We start from the raw sequence: 20,048 nt of genomic DNA, 5'->3' as shown, positions 1-20,048 counted from the left end.
CTGTCTCAGATATACCTTCACTGGTCTTATATATAGACTGATCACGAGCTATAGATACTTAACAAGCAAGATTTTTGGTGTAAATAGTATTTGAAGCCTGCTCTATTGCTGGATATACACCTGTCTTACCCCTCTACTCTAAAGTTTCTGTCTCCATGATGAGAATCCAAGTAAAACCTATTATAATGATACATGTGATCCTCCACGTGCCCCATGAATGACCTTGTTGGCCAATTCCAGGCACACATAGCCTGAACTGCCTGAGAACACCAAGACAAACCCGACTGGCAACGGTATTGACCCATTTACCAGTCTCTGCTCTTTGGCGGCTTACCGTTATTCCGACGTAGTAGCCTTCAGCAAATAAATCGACAAACATCTGTCCTTCTTTGACACAAGCAAGTCATACACTTCGTCTCGCGACAATGCTTCTCCCCTTCATTGTACATTCCCACCTCTTTCATACTATTTATCCCAACTTGAAACTCGACTTCTAGAATGCCTTCGCTGATGCCAATGTGGGCGTTGCTGGTGGTGCTGGGATTCCTCGTCTGCTGCACCAACAGCTGTTGTCTCCTTCTCGTTCAACTTGCACCACAACGTCTGCCCCTTCTCTCAAAAGATATTCGCGAACTCGATCTCGGACGTCTTCCAACGGAGCTCCTTTTGCTGCCACTACGTGAACTACGCCTAATAACTTCCCACCACTAGGGCTAGCGCTGTGGTCATCCCTCCAGAACTTTGGCGACGAATAGCCTACTACTCCTCTTTGGTTCAGTATACCGCCTAAGCTGTTTCGAAGGTTGTACTCTGTATCCTCTGGAATGCTTAGTAGCAGCCGTTTTGCTGACGAGTATACTAGCGGCTTGGATGAAAGAAAGATTAGAACAGCAATAAAGCATGAGGCTAACGGATCCCATCCGGCCCAGCCCCAAAAGCTCGTCAATATTGTCGACACGATGACCGACACGCTACCCAAGGTATCGGCAAGGATATGCAAGTAAATGCCGTGCATATTCTCGTTGTCGTGGCCGTGGTTGTGGTCATGGCCATGGTTATGACCATGATCATGGCTGTGAGAATGCCCGTGGTCGTGTCCATGGTCGTGTCCGTGGTGATGGTGACCGAATGCCATCATTCCAACCAGGTTGACAAGTAGACCCAAGGTGCTCACAATAAAGAGCTCGCCTAATCGCTTTGTTTGAGTTCCCTCCCACAGCCGTTCAAAAGCCTCAAAGGCAATTTCGACACTGAGTAACCTACACCCAATAAGTTAACAACGGACCTGCAGAAGTGCCGAAAGTTACTTACATCAACAAGATACCGTTGGCGAACCCACTCAATGTCTCAATCTTACCGAAGCCATAAGGAAATCTCTGGCTTCGCGGCCATTTGCTCAATACGGCAGCCAACAAGCCCACCATGAGCGCCACGCAATCAAAGAACATATGGATACTGTCGCTCAGTAAACCGAGCGAGTCTGTGACGTACCCATAAAACGCCTGTACAGCCATGAACGAAAAGTTGAGTCTAGACGGAGATCTGAATTAATCAAACATTCCAGGTAAATTATGTGGTTTCGCTTACGCCATGAAGTAAAAAATACGCCTGGAATCCTTCTCAATTAAGATAGCATTCAGAATTGGAAATCTTGTTGTGTACGGCAGAATCATCCGGGTGAATAATGATCTTTCGCCCTTGTCATCATCATGCGGATGGCCATGATCATGTCCATAATGATTGCTATGGCCATGACTATGTGAGTGGTTGTGAGAATGCGAATGGTCGTGGGAGTGATCGTGGGAATGATCGTGATGGTCGTGGTCATGATGGTCGTGAGGAAATTCCGGAGGAGAATAAGTCATGTTGGCCGATTTGGGACCCGGTGTAAGTATACTCTTGCCTCCCGGAGTTATCTCTTCTGTCCAGCCCTCCAAGGTGTTTAATGGGGCTGGAGGGAGTTTCTCGCGGGCAATGGTTGCGCTTGTGTTGGACATGCGGGAGCGTCTGTGTCCATGCTTGTGGATGCTCGGATTGTGGGAGTGTGCAGAATGATTTCCGTTTCCGTCCGCATGATCATGGCTAGCATCGTGGTTATGGTCTTCGTCGGGTACTGATGGAAGGCTCCCGTTGGAGAAAGTCGATTGTCGTCTGAGGTTGTTCAACGACGATTGAGAATGACTTCGTGTATGTGAATGCATATGGTTCTGATGCGCATGGGGCAGAGTGGAGGTCGGAAGGGCGTATGAGGACGCCATGTTAATTTATAGGATTCGGGATGGTTGCTCAAGTCAACAGTTTGGTCCTAGACTAAGTCACGGAGACGACGCTCAATGAGGGCGGTGATCGGATATCGGCGCGAGTATTGGCGATTTCAAAGAGAGTCCTTACACCTCCCCTAGGGCCAATCGCAACGTCATCAGTCGAGCGTGAAATTGAACTTGTGAAACGGGCGCGTCGCAAGCAGCTGTACGGTATCGGGTACAGAAAGGCAAGAGAAACAGAGATCGTGGGACGTCTAGAATCCTTTTCAGTGTAGACGCGGGAGGCGTGAAGAGCCGTGGTGGTTGTGGCGGACTAGAGATAGGAGACTCCAGCACGTGGAGCTAAAAGTGACAACCCGACTGAGCAGCGATCGACGGGTAGCCAAGAGGATCAAGACCCAAGATGGAAACAGCTGAGAGAAGGAAAGTTAATGACTCGATCGGTGGATTAGAGTTGAGCTATTTGATCCTGGCGAAGTTGTGATCTTGAATCGGTGAAAGAGTTGCTAATGTTGTTATGTTCGCCAAGTCTTGATACCATTTTGAAGTCACTTGACTGTTGATCTGGGTTTGCTCCTTCCTGATCCTCCTCTGATACATCATGGATTGGCCCTCATGGCCCTGTCGTTTGGCCGGGGATTGCTAGGGGAGGGCCATTTTTGACTGGCTGAGCGCTGGAAAGTTTGGTGTTCCCCCCTGCATGCGGTTACTTTTCCGCTAATAGTTAGTGCATTTGATGCTCTAGCTCGCTTTTTAGAGCCTAATGCTATCACACCCCGCAGCAGAGTTGCATCTCAACCCCTGAACTTCATCTTGAGATAATCTCCCGTTGCCCGTCTGTATGTATGCCTTCTAGGGGAGGAAAGAAAACACAGGATCTTGATCCTAAATGACAAAAAGACTTGGGTAATATAGCCTAAGCTTAGGATAAATTCTGCTGGTTTTATTTTGACACTCCATGTCAAAGCTCGCTGTTTTCTCCCCCCTCCCCCGAGGGCTTTGCATTATGTGTGCACCCAGCCAGAAAGTGGAAGCACAAATAGGCTGGACAATTCTGGGTGCGGTAGGTAGGGTAGTTAACAAAAACTACAGTTAGGTGGCATTTCCATCAACTACCTAGCACTAAGGTACATAGCAAGCAAAATTGATCAAGTCCCAAAGGGATTGGAAGTTGGCTTGCATCACCTAGATTGCTATGCTTGGCAGAGAGACATAAGCTATGACAATCATCACCGTAATTGAGACGAGGGTTTTGCTTCTTAGACAGCATATTCCCTCCTCTACAGCATAAGAAATCTACATTTACTGTTTAGGATTACAGTTAGATCAGAGCAGTTGGTGATGCGTCTTGAAAGTTTGAGAGTGGAATAATTCACAGAGCCTTCATTGTTTGAAAGTAGGACATCTTTTTGCCCTACCAACTCTCCCTTACCTTTTGCGGCAATATAATATTCATTGGCCTTTATGTTTGATCGTCTTCTAGGATCAGCTTCAATCGAGATCGCTTTGTTTTTCTATCTTGCCTTGTCTTTCTTACAGCACCGTCGGTACCTGTGCATCCCTGGCCTGTGGAACCTCGAATCTACCTATTTGACCAGTGACTGCAAGGTGGCCTTGGCCTTGGCCAACACAACTCCAACAACGCCCATAACTGGTTGCTGCAGGCACCACCAAAAAGTATTCATATTAATCTCGACGCCATGTTATGATTGCCGATTAATACCTTTATTGATATGTCAGCCGCATTTATTGTCTCAGTCATTGCTGGCGCTCTCAGCTGTGTCTTCCTGGTATGGCTGATACGTGGTCTTGCGATCCTTATTCCTACTCGCTATCAGCCTTCTCAGAAACCTGAAGATGATCATATTCAGATTCTTGTTGTCGGCGACGTCGGGCGCAGTCCTCGCATGCAATATCATGCTCTGAGCGTTGCCAAACATGGTCGCAATGTCGATATCGTGGGCTACAAAGGTATTATTCCATCACCTGAATATCGTGGGTTACGTACACAACCTAACACTGGGTAGAAACCTCAAGACACCCTGATCTCATCGGGAATCCTCGCGTTACTATGTATGCACTCCCACCACAACCTGAGGTCCTTCAATGGGGAACATTGCCATTCTTTCTCAATATTCCTCTCAAGGTTTTGTGGCAGTTCTGGGGCTTGTTCAGTACCTTGATGTACGATGCTCCTGCTGCTAAATGGATCATCATTCAAGTAAGTTGATATCATATTCACGGCTTTTTTTTAGCTTCACAGTATCTAACAACCCCCCAAGAACCCCCCCTCAATCCCGACTTTTCATGTTGCACTCTTGGTTTCCTTCCTGCGGGGCAGTAAGCTTGTAGTGGACTGGCATAATTATGGCTACACTATCCTGGCCCAAGGGAAGTGGTATGTTAAGCCGTTAGTTCCTGTGTACCGTTGGTACGAAACCGGCTTCGGACGCTATCTGGGAGATGTCAACCTTTCTGTCACCGATGCTATGGCCCGTCAGCTCAAAGAGAGGCCTTTCAACCTGAAGCGTTCTGTACTCACACTTCATGACCGGCCTGCCCAGGTGTTTCAACCTATTCTCTCTACTACAAAACGTCTGGCCTTTTTGTCTCGACTTGCAGAGACTAAAGACATTGCCAAGGATATTGTCGATGGAGCAGTACGGCTCATCGTGAGTAGCACTTCCTGGACGCCAGACGAGGACTTTGGCCTGCTCCTGGATGCTCTCGTCTCCTATGCCAGGTCCGCTGAGGCCTCACCCATCCTGGCTATAATTACTGGTAAGGGTCCGCAAAAAGAACTCTACCTTGAAAAAATCAAGACACTCCAGGAGGGTGGTAAACTACCTGGTGTTCGTATCATAACGGCGTGGCTTTCCACCAGGGACTATGCCTCACTTCTTGCTTCGGCAGACCTTGGTATCTCGCTGCATAAGTCCAGCTCGGGCGTTGATCTTCCCATGAAGGTGGTGGACATGTTTGGCGCTGGTCTCCCCGTCGCAGCATACTCTGCTTTTGAGAGCTTCAGCGAACTTGTCAAGGAAGGCCAAAACGGTTGTGGTTTCGAAACCTCATCAGAATTGGCAGAGATCCTTGCGAGACTTCTGAGCTTTTCCGGACAAGAGGAGTTGGCTCGTTTGAAGAAGGGTGCAGTTAGTGAAGGCTCTCTGAGGTGGGATCAGGAATGGGACCGCGTAGTTGGCAAAGCCATTGGCCTTGTTGGTGAAGAGAGCATTTAGATATTGCAACTCAAAAAGGAAATCGACGACCAAAACCATCGTAATGTTCCTGTGCAATGATAAGAAGGGTCACTATTTCACTGATGGTTCAACGCTGATATAAAATACGCCCAAGGCTACATGACACCGCTCGAACGCTGATGGCCATTGCAAGGCGTTCCAACCACCTAACGCCAATCCACGTATGCTTCCCACTCCCATGATAGCCACATTATGGGGAATAGTCCTGCATCTAATCCTCTCCCAAGCTCTCCCTCACGCACTTTCTGCAGCGTCTTCGGAAATCCTTGTTCTTGCCCTCCCTTTCCTCGCGGAACATCCGTGCAGCCTCCACATTGGCAGGGCTCTCGTCGTTGGGACTGTGGAATAGACTGATGGTGCTGAGAAGAATAGTTTCGGGTGTCTGGACTGGGCTCCAGCGTTCAGAGGCTGCTTCGTAGCCATACTCGTCTTCCTCGGGAGGGTGGAGGATAGAAATGCAGAGCTTGCCGTTTTCGTAGATATTCGGGTGGAAAGGAATGGGATCTTGAAATGTGAGGGAAGGTGGCATGTGAGGATAACTCGACGGAAAGGATAGACGAGCCCGGAAGTTGCCTCCTACAAGTCGAGGTCAGCGTATGTCAAAGATCATGAGAGGGGAGCGAGGTTAGGCTCTGGTCGTACCGCCGTAGTATTTGCAGTCGTCGCTAATCATGAGCATCACTTCCCACTCAAAGATGTTGTTATCGTTTACGAGGCCGCATGAGATGCCTGGAATATCCTTGCCAGCCTGCATCTCTTTGAGCTGTCGCTTGAGCAACGAAGCTGCTGGAGCAGAACTAGTGGCCATGATGTCTTTGTGGACGAGGCGCTGATGAGGTTCTAGCTTGGTACTTGAAAGAAGTATTGCAGTGTGCCAGTAGAAGCTCGTGAGGATGTATGTATATATGTGTATGTGCAAGATCAGTCCGCAGATGTGTGATCCATTACTTGGTAAGTGCCTTACCTTACAGGATATCCTGGTAGCGGCGGATTGTGGGGGAGTCGTTGGGCTCTAGCTGGAAAACGGCCCCGCCTCACGGTTTCCGTAAACATAATGTCATAACCTAAGGCAAAGTAAAGACAGTAGTGAAATAATGTTTTATTTATTTTACAATATTGGATGCTTTGATTTGTGTCTATTGAGTCATGGAAGCAATGAGTTGAGCTTGGAATATGTATGCTATTCCATGTTGCTTGGCACTAATCTTATAGAGTGTTGACTTCACTCACACCGACCTCCGTATTATTGTGATGTCTCCAACCATCTGTTTCATTCTTAACTGTTATGCACCGACTAAAGTCTTCATACAAAACCGTGTTAAATGCGGGGTATCATCGAGCGACATAGACGTCCATCACTTCTTCGACGTCCCAAATCCAGTAAAGCCCATCGCTGCCATCATATCGTCTTCGTCATGTTCGCCATCAACACGAACGTCCTCTCCATATTCCATCTTCACCCTTGCCTCTTCCTCCTTCTTTATCCTCTTCCTTTCATTATCCTCTCTTCTCTTCCTCCTTCGCTCTTCGGCTTCTTTCTCAGCCTCTTCTTCTCGTAACTGTAGTCGTTCATGCAGGCTAGTCTGCTTCTCCTTCTCCAGCTCATCTCGCCGTCGGATGTAGTACTCAATACGTTCGTGGACTTCCTCTGCCGTCGCGCGCTTGACTTCAGTCGTCTGGCCTGTATTTATCAAGTGCTGTGGTGTGTTGAGATGCTCGATGTATTGCTTGTTGTCTTTGAACGTGAGATCGCAAGGCTCACAGTAGAAACCAGCTCCTCGGCCACGCTTTCCGACGCCTGCACCTCCGGGGACAAGCTGTGTTTTTCCGATTTGTTGTGTGAGGTCTATAATATTCCGGCGTGCTGATGTGTATGTTTCGTCGCCTGTTAGAGGCTTGTGGTATTTCTTGCCTGCAAGCTTGGCTTCATAACGCGCCTTGGACTCTTCTTTTTCTTTTGCCTCGCGTTCATTGGCTTTGGCAGCGTATTCGTCGAGATCATAGGTCTTTCGAAAATCGGTATCGCCAGATGGCGCGCCACCATAGGCGCCTTTCTTGGAGTCGGACATTGGGTTATAATAATATGTGAAGAGCAAAGCGTATAGGCTATAGACTGATCATGGATGATAAAAGTTGGGGCGCGATCATAGTGTAGAGTTTATACCAAGTCTAGCCAAAAGTAGACTCACAAGAAACCAGCGTGTAACTTAAAACCCACGGTTTTAAAATACGATTTCGTTTCTGCTTCTGCATTACAAGCTATAATTCATCTATATTATGCTCGCGTCGCATATGAAAACTTAGCATTGGGTCTGTATGACATACTCAGCCTTCGACTTCTTCGAAACCCGCGGCATCGTCCTGGTGCTAAACATGACACGACACGTGCGATTTATCCCAGGCCAGAATTAGGTACTTTAGAGCGACAGGGGTACTTGGCATGAGGTCACAGCAACCTCAGGAAGCGCTAAAAATACCCCGCCGCGGGGCAACTCTTTTTTTGAGTCGCGACATGGGGACAATTTTTCACCACGAAATACCACTGCGAGAGTCAGACGTAGAAAGATCACAATGTTGTACCTCGTGGGACTTGGTCTCTCTGACGAGACAGATATTACTGTCAAGGGTCTTGAGGTCGTTAAGAAAGCCTCCAGGGTCTATCTGGAGGCTTATACTAGCATTCTGCTTGTCGAGCAATCTGTCTTGGTACATGCAACCATTCCCTAACCCAAGAGCCAATGCTAATTATGCTAGGAATCGTACTATGGACGATCCATCACTGTAGCTGACCGTGAGATGGTTGAGTCAAACAGCGACGAGATCCTCCGAAATGCGCAGAACGAAGATGTTGCGTTCCTTGTAGTTGGAGATCCCTTCGGGTACGATCTAGTGATCCAACTTGCAGCTGTATACTGATACGTCACAGAGCTACCACTCATACGGATCTCGTGCTTCGTGCTCGGGAACTCGAAATCCCTGTCCGAACCGTTCCCAATGCCTCCATCATGTCCGGGATTGGCGCATGCGGTCTACAGCTCTACAATTTTGGACAAACCGTGTCCATGGTTTTTTTCACTGATACATGGAAGCCCGCATCTTTCTACGATCGGATAAAGGAGAACCGTCAAATCGGCTTACATACGCTAGTCTTGGTCGATATCAAGGTTAAGGAGCAGAGTCTCGAAAATATGGCCCGAGGTCGTCTGGTCTACGAGCCTCCTCGCTACATGACTGTTGGCCAGTGTGCAAAGCAGATGCTAGAGATTGAGGATGAGCGTAAGGAGGGTGTCTATACCAAGGACAGTCTGGCCATTGGCGCTGCTCGCGTGGGAGGTAAGACGGAGAAGTTCGTGGCCGGTACTTTGGAGGAGCTTTGCTCCACCGACGAGGTGCTAGGGCCTCCTCTTCACAGTCTCGTCCTCCTTGGTCGAAGGACACACGAGCTGGAGCTTGACTACGTCCGGCAGTTTGCGGTTGACAAGGAGAAGTGGGATAGACTATGGAAAGCTGAGTACGGAAAGCAGCTGTGAACTGTTGCTAATATTGTCATGAATTCGTATCGCCTTTGATAAAAGTCCTATCGTACAAGCGAGATTTGCATTATTCAGAACATTACTCTCGCGAAGCGCGCCAAGATCGCACATCCCCTTCCGAAATCTCCCTCAATGTGTTGGGCGAAGCAGGCTTGCCAGTGACGGCGCTGGAAGCAATGTCGGCAGCGCGGCTCAGCAGGTTCTTGGAAACGAGAGAATAGGTGACCGATACTGTCTTGACGCGGATGATTCCGATACGAGGGTCATTCTCAGAACCATCATGGACACCGTCACCGAGATCACCAAGCCAAGCCTTGAGTGTAGGGCTGTAGTGCTTGGAAACAAGACTTCTATCTGTGCTAATACTAGCATTGCCAGCAATGGAAGCCCACTCTCCGGAGGCGTTGATGAAAGAAACGTTGACGTGAGGGTCAGCATCGAGGTCGTCGGTCTTGCCAGACTCCGTGTTGGTGTGGAAGAGAAGGTCAATGCCTCCAGTCTCCTGCAGTAGGGTCAGATAGAGTCTCAATTCCAATCAAAGGCACACATACTGTGGCAGCCAGTGCCATGCAGCGAGATACAAGGTTACCAGAGCCTGAGCCCCGGGTGGTCATCATGCCAAACTTCTCCTTGGTGATGAAGTGGACAAGATCCTCAATCTTGGTCTGGAGGGGCACCTCCTCGGCGTTTGCCTTCTTGTAAGGATCGGCAGGGACATCGCCGGTGTTTGCGTTAGAGAAAGACATCTTGCTTAGTTTGGTACGTAGTGGGAGTGTTTTGGGTTGTTGATGTTGATGTTTGAAGATAAGATCAAAGCTCAAGCACAAAAGCTGAGGCTTCGCCAGCAGATTTATATACCTCCTACCAAACAGGCTATTGCTTACACATCATACCTTAAGGTAGCATGCAAGCCATCATGGTACAATCGTATGCATTTCATCATCGATGCTCAGTCGACATGTAGGGCAATCGCAGCGGGGTGTTTGAGATCGAGTAATAATTAATGGTGACGTCAGCGTCCATGATGGGGTCCTGCACGGAGGCGTGAAGCTGTTGTGTCAACAAATCTCGCGTCATTCTGCCAAACAAGGACTATAGATATATTGGATTTCGGTAAGATGATTTGGGGATCGGGCAAAATGTCTACGTCTCAGTCTCACTGGGCTTATGTTTCTTATAATTCACCCGCCTCCATGATAACGGGAACCAGCATCTCATGGCTGGCCCTGGTCTAATTGGTCCATTATTTAACGTGAGGCTACTAAGATCTCCCTACCTTACCTTACTTATCTGAGTGCCGAGAGCAAAAGGAAACGAGTCTTTCCGTTGTGTCATCTTCCGTTCAATGCAGAGACCCGATCCGCTCATACACAATGCTTGTTCATCAAGGGCGTCTGCATTGGATTGAAAATAGTTTTGGTTATTCGTAGGAAGCCCTGCCAGTGTGAACCCTTGACTTACTGAACATGATTGCATGAATAATTGCTCTATCCCGAATGATTCTAGGGATATCTTCAGAGAGGACGCGAGGGATATTGTGACCACTGAAACTCAAATTATCTCTTGGTAATTCATAACTCAACTGCAGCCGATGAAGAATGATCGTTCGACCCTAGCACGATCTTCGTCAAGGAATAGCATAGCAACCCTTGTGCTACAAGGCTCGGAATGCTATAGGCTATCTGTTTGTTATAGATTTCCGACAGGAAGCTCGAAAAAGAGCTTTGCTCCATCTGCAGCTACATTCCCTGTCATGGAGCCCGTTCAGCTTGATGTGAGTCGAGTGAGCGGTTTACACACTGAAAGATTGGGATGTTACTCCTTGGCCGCAGTGCTTTCCTAATTCCAATTGACAGGTAATGAATGTTTAATGACGCCGGGAGATACTGCCATTGCCTCAAGATTCCCGGATGTTTTGTCTCCGTCTACCAAATAAACTCTCTCTGTGGACCTTCGGAGATCTCGATCGCATGGGCTGCCACTTTTGGGAAATTTCAGTCGGCGAGCGACGAAGACAAGTGCGACGGGTAGCACTCGCCCGGCGGTCCTTGCCTTGTTAATTTTGTGTTGCACCTTGCAAGTGGTCCCTTCCTTAATCCGAGCCTATAACGTCACACGAGAAACATCAGACTTTAGGGACGGGAACTCCACTCCACCTGCAGTGGCTCAAGCAACCTCAGGTAAGAACATGCCGACCAGTGACTTCCCTACGCACTTCCCGTACAACACCAGCCCTCATCTTCCTCCATCCCAAGCTATTCTACAATATACAAGCCAGCACAAACTGACACTGGAGGCATCGCGCCTTTGCTGTTGTCAACTGCAATCCGCAAATCGATATCGAGAGGCAACCGGATAGCATTTCCCTGGCCGGTTGTGCCTTTTCCACTCTTCACCTCACTTGACTACCCTACTCCCCTCGTTTCCCAGACCGCATCACAGCAAAAGAGACAAACCCTTAATTCAGTACCGGCGCAACAGGATTGCAGCATACCTACTTCTGCATTCTGTTCTTCTATACAAGTCTGTCGGTTACATACTTCATCTTCTTTCCCATTTTATTTTCATCCACCCTGTCCATTGCCATTAACTGTATAAAGACCATCCCCCCCATTTGTGGTCTTAGTTTCTGGCTAAGCTCACGACATCTTCATTTCACTTCTGACTAACGCAGTTGTTACTCGCCCACTCTCGTTGACTGGAACTTGCGATCGTTTATTCGACGTTATTCGTTCAATTAGCCATCCGCATACGTCAACTATCGTCCAAACGTGACCATGACATCAAACACCCCCGCGGTTAGTATCTCAATGATATTCATCCTGGAGTTAGCTGACAAGTTACAGACGGCTTACCCGTGGGAATGCCGGGACAAGGAAGACCAGGCTAAGGCCGCCTTTAATCATCCTCTCCGCCGTGCAAATCAATCTCTCACCGAAGAGAACATGAAACTCAAGCGTATTCTGCGCGAAAACGGCATTTCCTGGTCTTCTGTCGCTCTGAACCACATGAATCAAGACAATCCTTTGAAGCGCAAGACCCGATCTTCTATGACCGCTCAGGAGCTCGGTCATCCATATCTTCCTATGGAAGTCATTCTTCGTATTCTGAAGTTTGCTATGAAATCTCCTTTCCCAATTGTCGATCCTCTGTCCCCCCTTACACCTGAGAACATGTCTGACAAAGAGAAAACGCGAGGCAACCAGATTGCCATTAATTTCCTGGCTACCTGTAGAGCTCTTCACCTTGAAGGTACTCGATACCTGTGGGAGTCGAACAACTTCACTTTCACAACTCCTCAAGCTGTTCGCACCTTTGCCGAGCTTCCCGTCAAATTTCGTCAGGGTATTACGCATGTCACCTTTCGTGTTATTGCACGATACTATGACGATCAGCCTTGTCGTCGACACAAACTGGACCGCTGTTATCACGGCGATTTGAAGAAGGACCACGTCTTGAAAGTTCAGCAACGTCCAACCGAGTCTCCTCTCGTTCGTGGTGGCTTCCGGTGCTACACTTGGAACCAGATTGTCGACTTTCTCGAGGGGCTTCGTGCACCCTTCGATCCGAGTTACCGAAACAGGAAACAGCCACGGCCACGAATGCTGCCTTCTCTTGTGTCTCTACGCCTGGACCTGGTGAACTTTTCCGACACCCTTCTCCCCTTCTCCGGATCCGAGCTTCACGATATTTGCTCTCATGAACTTGGCTGCACCCTGAACGAACTCCAAGTCACGGGTATGCCCTTTGATGATACTGGAATGAAAGCATCTGCCGAAATGAGCGGCATGCTCAAAGACGAAGGTTTGTATCTTGATGGCCCGGCTTCCTATATGGCTCACTCTAGGCATCTTCAACCTCTCTCTGGCAAGAAATGGTGTGCCCGAGTGATTCGAGCGTGGAAGCCCAAGGATGATGACGACGAAGACAGTGAAAACGATTCGGATACTGTTCATGGACACTCACACAGCCATGTCAGGCTTGGCGCTTTGCCTCCTGCCCCGACCGAAGAGGGCCATCCAGCTTCAAACCGCGACGAAGAAACAGTCATTTGGAAGCGAGTGCCGATCTCTAGAGACATGGAGAAGCGGGACTGGGTCCAGTTTTCTCGCTCTAGTGGATACGAGATTAGCGATATCGATTGGGACAGCGACGAGGAGGGTATCTGCCCCTGTTGCGGAGAATCCCACCCAGGCTCGTCCTTCCTGGATATTCTAATGGATGAAGACCTTGCTGACTGAGAATCAGTATAATGATGCTATGGGACATTGGCGTTGAAATCGGGTAATCGAGATGGGATTGTTACGAGTTATATGTTTATGTCCGAACATGCTTAGATACCCTTACAAGCAATGAGGATGCTAATGCTTTTTGTTGTTGTTTTTAACGAACCGGAATGGAGTCTCAGGAACAAAATGGTATGGAGAATTAGCGGGATGGGGATAATGGGCATCATCTCTAGACAGGTCAATGGCCAATTATGTGCCCACATAGGCAAAGGCTGCCGGGATTGAAGGTGTAACATGGAAACACTGAATATGAGTGACAGATTGACGTTTTGCGACATGAGCAATTCGTATATGGTCTATAGGGGTCTATGAATTCGATCGTATTATGTAACTGTGGCAATATTATCATGGTTGATCAGATACCCGAGTCGTCCTGCTCCATCTTCATCTTGTGTGAGAAGTCGCTCCATGCTTTGCAACCTTCTTCGATATCCTTGTATTCCTGGTCCGACACGAGGCTTGGGATCTCGTCTTCTCGAACAATAAATTGTAGCGAGAAGCCTTCAGCAGCATGCCAACCTATATGGCAGTGCATGAGCCACACACCTGGATTGTCGGTGAGAAATGCGATCACAAGGTGCCCTTTGGCAGGTAAAAGAGCAGTGTCACGGCGTGGGGGATTTTCTGTGTTGAGGGTGATATTTGAATCGTATGGACCGGGGCCTTGAGCGAGAATCTGAAAATCGAATCCGTGAAGGTGGATAGGATGGGAGATATCCTGTTCTGTCTCAATAGCAAGGTAAACCCAGACATTCTTTTTGGGAACACGAATGACAGCATTAGACTTAGTGAATGAGGCGCTGTTATTGAGCTTGAGGAGGGAGGGTTCGCCCCATTCTGCGATCATGGTGGTGCTGTTAAGCGCCCATTTGATGATGCCATCTGAGTTCCAAGAGCGGTTGGCGTTCTGTATGACTTCCATCTCAGGAGGTCCAACATTGCGAGGAACGACAGGTACAATGCTCTCGTAAGGCTCATCTTGGCAATGATCCTCGTGCTTGCGTCCTTTCGTCGTGGGTGTAGTGCTGTTCGATGCATAAGATACAATACCGAGCGCATTTTGAGGATTGATGTTTCTGGTGCAGTCAAGTTGGGGGATAGCGCGAAGCCAAAATGACGATGCCCTTGAAGCTTGGTTTGCCGTGACAAGAATATCCATACGTTCACCTAGAGAATATTAGAAAAAAGCACTAGGTAAGGAGTTGTGAGAACAGCACCAATTGCGAGGCTGATGTGGTCGGTTTCGTAGGGCTCAACTGCTACAAAGTCTACCGCAATGACTTTGAGAATATGATGATCGATGGAAAACTTATATAGAGTATCAATCCCAGTGTTGATGAGACGTAGGCGATATGTCTTGCCCTCCTCGAAGTCTAGTCTGAACCTCTCTCCAGTCTGGTTCTTATCGGTATCATTTCCATGGACATTAGTGCCGTTGATTAGAACATTATCCATCAGCGCAGGACCCTCTCGCTGGACATCATGTAAAAGTTGATTGACAGTCTTGTGCGACCAATCGCTGAGCATGATGGTCCCAACATCCTCATCATAGTTGGCACTTGCGGGACCACGAATGATCAAACCACCGTAAACACCATCATAAGTCTGGAGCCCAAAATGAGAGTGATACCACGAGGTACCATACTGGGTCGCACGCCATCTGTATGTTACAGAGGACCCTGGTGTAACAGGGCACTGGGTAATAGCAACGACACCATCGTGAGGGTTTGTGTAATTTTGATGAGTGCCATGGAAGTGAAAGGACGAACCGTTGGATGAAGTCTTCAGATTACTTGCCATGTGAACGACAACATTATCGCCCCAGTCGGCAAATATAGTTGGCCCTTGAAAAGTTAGCTCCAGTTCGGCATATGATCCAAGTCTGCATTCTCATACCTGGTATCGTTCCGTTGATAGCTTGGGCGAATCTGGGAACTCCATCCGGAGCAAAGGTTATCTCGCTAATTTCAAGCCAGTATTCTCTCGTCACACCAGTATCAGGAACAACCGAGTAGTAATCACTGTGGACATCGAATCCACACCATTGGTCTCGAGTAGTAGGTGTGTTCCCAGAACATGATCCTTGATTCTGAAACTTGGAATTGGTGGGCTCCGGCAAGGCGGTTAAGGGCGAAGCCAAAGCGATGAGAAAAATCGAAGACAGTCTGGACATTGCAAAAGATGAGTAAAGACTTTTCATTGAATGATTGAATTTAAGCGTGAGTTATCGCCATAATGCCACGATGAACCCCTTCTTTTAAACCATTACTTCGACTCACGAGAACGGAACTCCCGTCACGAAGAACAGAGTCTCGACTGATTACCATAAGCCGCAGACGGGATCAGCGAGATAAATTATAGTCAAGTGAATTACAGAAATACCTTAGACCTCGTGGGAAGCCCTGTGTTGAGAAGCCACGGCGTCGAATCGCATTTCATCGGAAGGACCGAATATGTTGATGGCGTCGACGAATGATCGATTCTGACGAGTTGTCTCCTGAGATTCACGTGATTCAATTTACACATGAATTAGCGAGTAACTGGTTTCCTGGAACCTTGATTGTGATGTACTTTGTCATCCGTGTCAGGGGCTTGAGGAAGAGGAGCCTCAGGGCATTTGATAGGCATTGATTGCATCAGATCGTGTCAGATCGGAATTGCCGAGCTGGCAACACGAGCTCATGGGAGTGCCGTTACTAGCTTCAGCTTGAACAGAACTACATCGCTTTAAAGTTTTGAAGTGTTCAAGCCGAAGCGTATGATTTGGCCCTTCCCATATGATAATATCGTCCTGAATGTCTCTGGGCTCGCCGTATCCCAAACTCGGCTTTTTTTATAAGAGAAAAGAGACCACGTGAAAACTATCACACAATGACTTCAAGAGTTCATCTGATATAGAAAATTGTTTATTCTGACATGTGGCTAGCGCGAGGTCGCTGAGCGTCAAGGTGAGGCTCATTCATGTAAGTGAAAGTTATGGGTCTTACCTGGATGCAAGGATAAGGTGACTATGCACCTGGGAATGGAAGTTGATCTCCACCGGAAGCTTCCCGCCGACGTCACCTGACGTCGCGACTCTCTAGGCGCTTTGCGCTTTCCCTGGGCGCGCCCCTGCCTGTCGTCTCTTTGGGCGTGTGAACTGAAACCGCGACTCCCAATTTGATATACTTTTCCTTATCTTCAACACAACACTCAGGTTCGTGCAGTTCACAACTCACAACCTGCAACGAACGGTCCCTTTTAGTTCTTGGGGATTTGAGCCTGGTGCAAGAACTACAGATTTGCTTTCATCCGCTTTCAATTCACTTGTTTAATCAAAGGGCATAATCCATCGCCAGCGATAAATTCGACGTACATAATCAAACGAGACCTTCAAGGCTTTCAGTTACCAGCGCACATCGACAACGCTCCAGGCCTCTCGGTGTATCTTCTATTTGATCGAAGCAACGCGAATATGCCCCCCAGTCTGAAAGACAAAGGCGGTCGGCTTCTGGCTTTCGCCAATGGTGGCCAGCGAACGAACGAAGCTCAATCCGGGGCGGATATCAAACCCACGAAGTCAGAACCACCACATAACGTTCCTCCAGCTCCTACACCTCGTCCCACTAGCTATCCTCGGGAGATCACGGGACTCGGTGGTAGAAACACCGCGCCTCCAAAACAGGACTATCCTTTCAGTCAGCCACCACAGCATCATTCACCAGTGCGCTCGATATCTTCCCCGAATGGCCGGATTAAAGCAGATTCAAGTGATCGCCGGGTCGACATCTTCTCTGGTTCGCAACTTGACGAAAATTTCATGGAGTCTGGTCTCACAACTCCGCACAACGAGCCATCCGATCCCATTAAGCTTGGGCCGGAGTTGACTCGCGATCTTAAGAAGACCATTCCGTCACACCGGCTCCCTGACCGCAATCGATTTCATCGACCTCCGCCGACAAGTGACTTGTTCACTGTTGGTGATGATCTTCGTATGAACGTGGTCAGTAGGTCACAGCAACACAATGTTGATCATATGGGCGATGGTTTCCAGGATGATGTAAGTGTGAGGCATGGAAAACTCAGTGGCCATCACGGACGTGGCCGAACTCGACCAGACTCCCCGGCACGTCAGGACTCCAAAATCCCCATGCGTGAAGTGAGGATTCGAAAGTCACATTCCGGCCGATCAGAGGCCTACGACACGAACCAAGCAAGGAATATATCACCCAGGCGCCATGAAACGCAATGGCAAACGCGCTACAAAAACGAGAGCTCCCAGCAGCCGACTGTCCACCGTTTGGATGATGAAGATGCCGAGTCCGCTTCTCAGGAGGAAGAACACACAACGCCTAGGCCCAAGCCTGCCAAGCCGGTGGTTCAAAGAGCTCTCTTAGAGAGCTCGATACCAGCTACGACAACCTTCATGCCAAACACTAGTCGCCTCGACAGAAAACGACGTCGTCCAAGCCCTGAGTACGACGACGTGGCTCTTAACTCTATGACCTTTGCCTCCCTTCGGCAGCAGCCTTTCGACTTTGACCCTTCCAAGGATGGGCAGAAGGTTACTGGAGTTAATGCTGGCAATTTGGAAGATAAACTCGAGCATTTTCGTCATCTGGGTGAAAAGGAACAGCATGACCTGTTTTCCAATATGTCGATGGAAAATTGGGAAACCTCGGGAGAATGGTTTGTCCATGAGTTCAGTGCACTCATGCAAAAACTTCTGGATTCAAGAAGACAGAAGCGCAAAATCATTCAGGAGTTCGAACAAGAAGCAGCCGATCGTGAAGAAGCTGTCCGTCTCAAGACACAGGCCATTGACCGAAAGCTCTCTAAGATGAAGCAGGATGGCCAGCGAGTAGTGGAGGATAAAACTGCATAGATTATGCGTGGCGTATGGACAGAGTCGTTGGTTTTTCGTTTTTCGGGAAATGAGTTTACGACCGATATGAATGCATTGTGCCGGAGTCTGATTTACTCGATACCAGAGCGTGAGATATCCATGAGGTTCGCAAGACACCCTAGAGCAGATATGAGCTCACATACAGGGGAAATGTTTTTTTAGATTCGCTACGATGGTCACATCTTTGATGAAATAATATATCATTTCGCTGAAACCGGTTCAGGGTCGTAAATGGATCATTAGTCTGTCGTGAAGGTTTGTTGTGTTTGGTTTGTTCGGGTGTGAGTGGAGGTGAGATCATTTGCTGTGTCCCCCTTTTTATACTCGTCGGACATGTTTTACTTTTCTGTCGCGGCCTACTACCATCCTCAATTGACGGCCAGGTCGGTTGGCCAGAACTCCTTTTCTCATCCTATCAGTATAGAGCTCATAAGCAGGATAGTATCCGTCAACGAATTTGACCACCTCCACAGATGTCATGCCTGCTTCCGGGTCACCCCTTTCCTCGCGCAAGTGGTCTTCTTGCTCCAATCGCCAACCGTAGACGTAGCCAAGATCTTCCGCGTCGATTTGAATGAATGCGTCGAAGGAATCTGTGACGGAGTCATACTCAGCGAGCTTCTCATTTACGAATAGAAGGTCCTCAAGTTTATGTTGTTTGAGAGTTCGGTTGGGCATGTTGAGCCTCGCCTCAACATCCTCACGGGTCAGAGGACGGAAGCCTACACACCACCCCTCCAAAATGATGGCCTGGATCTTGTCCTGGCCTGGCTGATTCACAGGAAGCCATTCAGACTCTGGGAGGCGATCACCTTGACCGCCTTTGATGGCTTTGTCGTATTTGGGCAGCTTTGTAGGCTCTCCTCTTAGTAATGCCTCAAAGAAGGATTTGAGGAGAGGCAAGTCGTGAGTTCCTGAGCTTGTTAGAACCCGCCTAGTCATCAAATCGTGTGGTTTTACTTACCAGGCTCCCCACGATGCTGAACAAGGGCATTGTCAGGGTGAGCTTCAGCGAGGGCAACCTGATCCTGGCGAGTGAGATAGAACTCATCTATGCTACAGACAAGGGTGGGCACTTGCTGGCTCTCGAGAGCCTTGCTCAATGCCTTGACAAGGGTCGACTTGCCGGCGCCCTGAATACCGTTGAGGCCGATGACAAAGGGGCGGTCGGGAGACTCTTCGCGGTGGAGTTTGAGCTGAGAGAGGATGAAGGGGAGGCAAATCTCAGTTTTGTCGTCGATGAAGTGGGGAGCCATGATTCAATCAAGATATGAATAAGCTACTGCGCATGTACAGGGCATGGGAGTGAGAACGATAGTACGGTATGGGTATTGATAGCGCAGCCATAGGATGATTGAGTGTCGGGTGTCACTGTCAGTCAATTGCTTTCTTTTTTCGTCGGGCAATTCAAGCCCGAGGAGACACGAGACACTAGAGGCGCGCACACACTCTCACACACATTGGCACAATGACTGACCTCTTCGGGTTGATCAAATCAGCATCAGGCTTGTGGCCCGGTCTGGGCTTGGTTGGTTTTGCGGGGAGGGAATAGAGGGAATTTGTGGGGATATGTCCGTAGCCGGACCCGGGATTGGAGGTCGGCAACAGAATTATAAGCGGATGCGACTGAAGAGAAAGCGCAATAATACAATTAACGGCAAAGTACAGCAATAATCATTTCAAATTTGAACAATATTCGTGAGCTTCCTGCTTATGTATGATAGAAAAGAAGGGAAACCAGACATTGCGTGTCGTTCTTGGTAAAGAAACTGCCATTCCACCTCCAACTATCTACTCAGTAGTAACCCACATGTAAG

At 48.5% G+C, this 20,048-nt stretch overlaps 10 protein-coding genes across 17 annotated transcripts; 4 read left to right on the top strand and 6 right to left on the bottom strand.

The window, feature by feature from the left end:
• Positions 1 to 75: 75 nt before the first annotated feature.
• FVEG_04188 (hypothetical protein) lies at positions 76 to 2,754 on the bottom strand. Its single transcript, XM_018891943.1, has 3 exons — positions 1,588 to 2,754; positions 1,312 to 1,530; positions 76 to 1,259 (listed from the first exon to the last, which is right to left on the bottom strand). Exons 1-3 carry the CDS (start codon positions 2,256 to 2,258, stop codon positions 494 to 496), a joined length of 1,656 nt encoding a protein of 551 aa, XP_018748543.1. The 5' UTR covers positions 2,259 to 2,754; the 3' UTR covers positions 76 to 493.
• Positions 2,755 to 3,900: 1,146 nt separating this feature from the next.
• FVEG_04190 (beta-1,4-mannosyltransferase) lies at positions 3,901 to 5,584 on the top strand. The gene is made up of 3 exons (XM_018891944.1): positions 3,901 to 4,235; positions 4,292 to 4,485; positions 4,547 to 5,584. Exons 1-3 carry the CDS (start codon positions 3,998 to 4,000, stop codon positions 5,501 to 5,503), a joined length of 1,389 nt encoding a protein of 462 aa, XP_018748544.1. The 5' UTR covers positions 3,901 to 3,997; the 3' UTR covers positions 5,504 to 5,584.
• Positions 5,452 to 6,541, bottom strand: FVEG_04191 (ubiquitin-conjugating enzyme E2 G1). Its single transcript, XM_018891945.1, has 2 exons — positions 6,167 to 6,541; positions 5,452 to 6,100 (listed from the first exon to the last, which is right to left on the bottom strand). Exons 1-2 carry the CDS (start codon positions 6,330 to 6,332, stop codon positions 5,736 to 5,738), a joined length of 531 nt encoding a protein of 176 aa, XP_018748545.1. The 5' UTR covers positions 6,333 to 6,541; the 3' UTR covers positions 5,452 to 5,735.
• A 68-nt stretch (positions 6,542 to 6,609) lies between these two features.
• FVEG_04192 (hypothetical protein) lies at positions 6,610 to 7,684 on the bottom strand. Its single transcript, XM_018891946.1, has one exon. It carries the CDS (start codon positions 7,591 to 7,593, stop codon positions 6,880 to 6,882), a length of 714 nt encoding a protein of 237 aa, XP_018748546.1. The 5' UTR covers positions 7,594 to 7,684; the 3' UTR covers positions 6,610 to 6,879.
• A 325-nt stretch (positions 7,685 to 8,009) lies between these two features.
• On the top strand, positions 8,010 to 9,973 carry FVEG_04193 (diphthine synthase). The gene is made up of 3 exons (XM_018891947.1): positions 8,010 to 8,230; positions 8,279 to 8,403; positions 8,451 to 9,973. Exons 1-3 carry the CDS (start codon positions 8,096 to 8,098, stop codon positions 9,052 to 9,054), a joined length of 864 nt encoding a protein of 287 aa, XP_018748547.1. The 5' UTR covers positions 8,010 to 8,095; the 3' UTR covers positions 9,055 to 9,973.
• On the bottom strand, positions 8,077 to 10,428 carry FVEG_04194 (protein bli-3). The gene is made up of 2 exons (XM_018891948.1): positions 9,609 to 10,428; positions 8,077 to 9,559 (listed from the first exon to the last, which is right to left on the bottom strand). Exons 1-2 carry the CDS (start codon positions 9,801 to 9,803, stop codon positions 9,137 to 9,139), a joined length of 618 nt encoding a protein of 205 aa, XP_018748548.1. The 5' UTR covers positions 9,804 to 10,428; the 3' UTR covers positions 8,077 to 9,136.
• Positions 10,429 to 11,192: 764 nt separating this feature from the next.
• On the top strand, positions 11,193 to 13,897 carry FVEG_04195 (hypothetical protein). Of its 8 annotated transcripts, none has more exons than XM_018891954.1 (4): positions 11,193 to 11,649; positions 11,732 to 11,855; positions 11,904 to 13,251; positions 13,306 to 13,752. In XM_018891954.1, exons 2-4 carry the CDS (start codon positions 11,835 to 11,837, stop codon positions 13,308 to 13,310), a joined length of 1,374 nt encoding a protein of 457 aa, XP_018748554.1. In that variant the 5' UTR covers positions 11,193 to 11,649; positions 11,732 to 11,834; the 3' UTR covers positions 13,311 to 13,752. The 8 variants fall into 8 exon arrangements, with proteins under 8 accessions (XP_018748554.1, XP_018748555.1, XP_018748553.1 ...); XM_018891955.1 differs by having other exon boundaries at positions 11,193 to 11,580; positions 13,306 to 13,722; XM_018891956.1 differs by having other exon boundaries at positions 11,222 to 11,584; positions 13,306 to 13,706.
• On the bottom strand, positions 13,617 to 15,686 carry FVEG_04196 (hypothetical protein). The gene is made up of 3 exons (XM_018891957.1): positions 15,243 to 15,686; positions 14,564 to 15,190; positions 13,617 to 14,513 (listed from the first exon to the last, which is right to left on the bottom strand). Exons 1-3 carry the CDS (start codon positions 15,544 to 15,546, stop codon positions 13,702 to 13,704), a joined length of 1,743 nt encoding a protein of 580 aa, XP_018748557.1. The 5' UTR covers positions 15,547 to 15,686; the 3' UTR covers positions 13,617 to 13,701.
• Positions 15,687 to 16,513: 827 nt separating this feature from the next.
• FVEG_04197 (hypothetical protein) lies at positions 16,514 to 18,444 on the top strand. The gene has a single exon (XM_018891958.1). It carries the CDS (start codon positions 16,801 to 16,803, stop codon positions 18,208 to 18,210), a length of 1,410 nt encoding a protein of 469 aa, XP_018748558.1. The 5' UTR covers positions 16,514 to 16,800; the 3' UTR covers positions 18,211 to 18,444.
• On the bottom strand, positions 17,839 to 19,697 carry FVEG_04198 (hypothetical protein). The gene is made up of 2 exons (XM_018891959.1): positions 19,196 to 19,697; positions 17,839 to 19,145 (listed from the first exon to the last, which is right to left on the bottom strand). Exons 1-2 carry the CDS (start codon positions 19,485 to 19,487, stop codon positions 18,550 to 18,552), a joined length of 888 nt encoding a protein of 295 aa, XP_018748559.1. The 5' UTR covers positions 19,488 to 19,697; the 3' UTR covers positions 17,839 to 18,549.
• Positions 19,698 to 20,048: the final 351 nt, after the last annotated feature.

The sequence above is a fragment of the Fusarium verticillioides genome, chromosome 2 (assembly GCF_000149555.1).
Source record: "Fusarium verticillioides 7600 chromosome 2, whole genome shotgun sequence".
NCBI lineage: Eukaryota > Fungi > Ascomycota > Sordariomycetes > Hypocreales > Nectriaceae > Fusarium > Fusarium verticillioides.
Note: the sequence above shows the minus strand (reverse complement) of the source record. Positions and strands in the feature narration are given on the sequence as shown.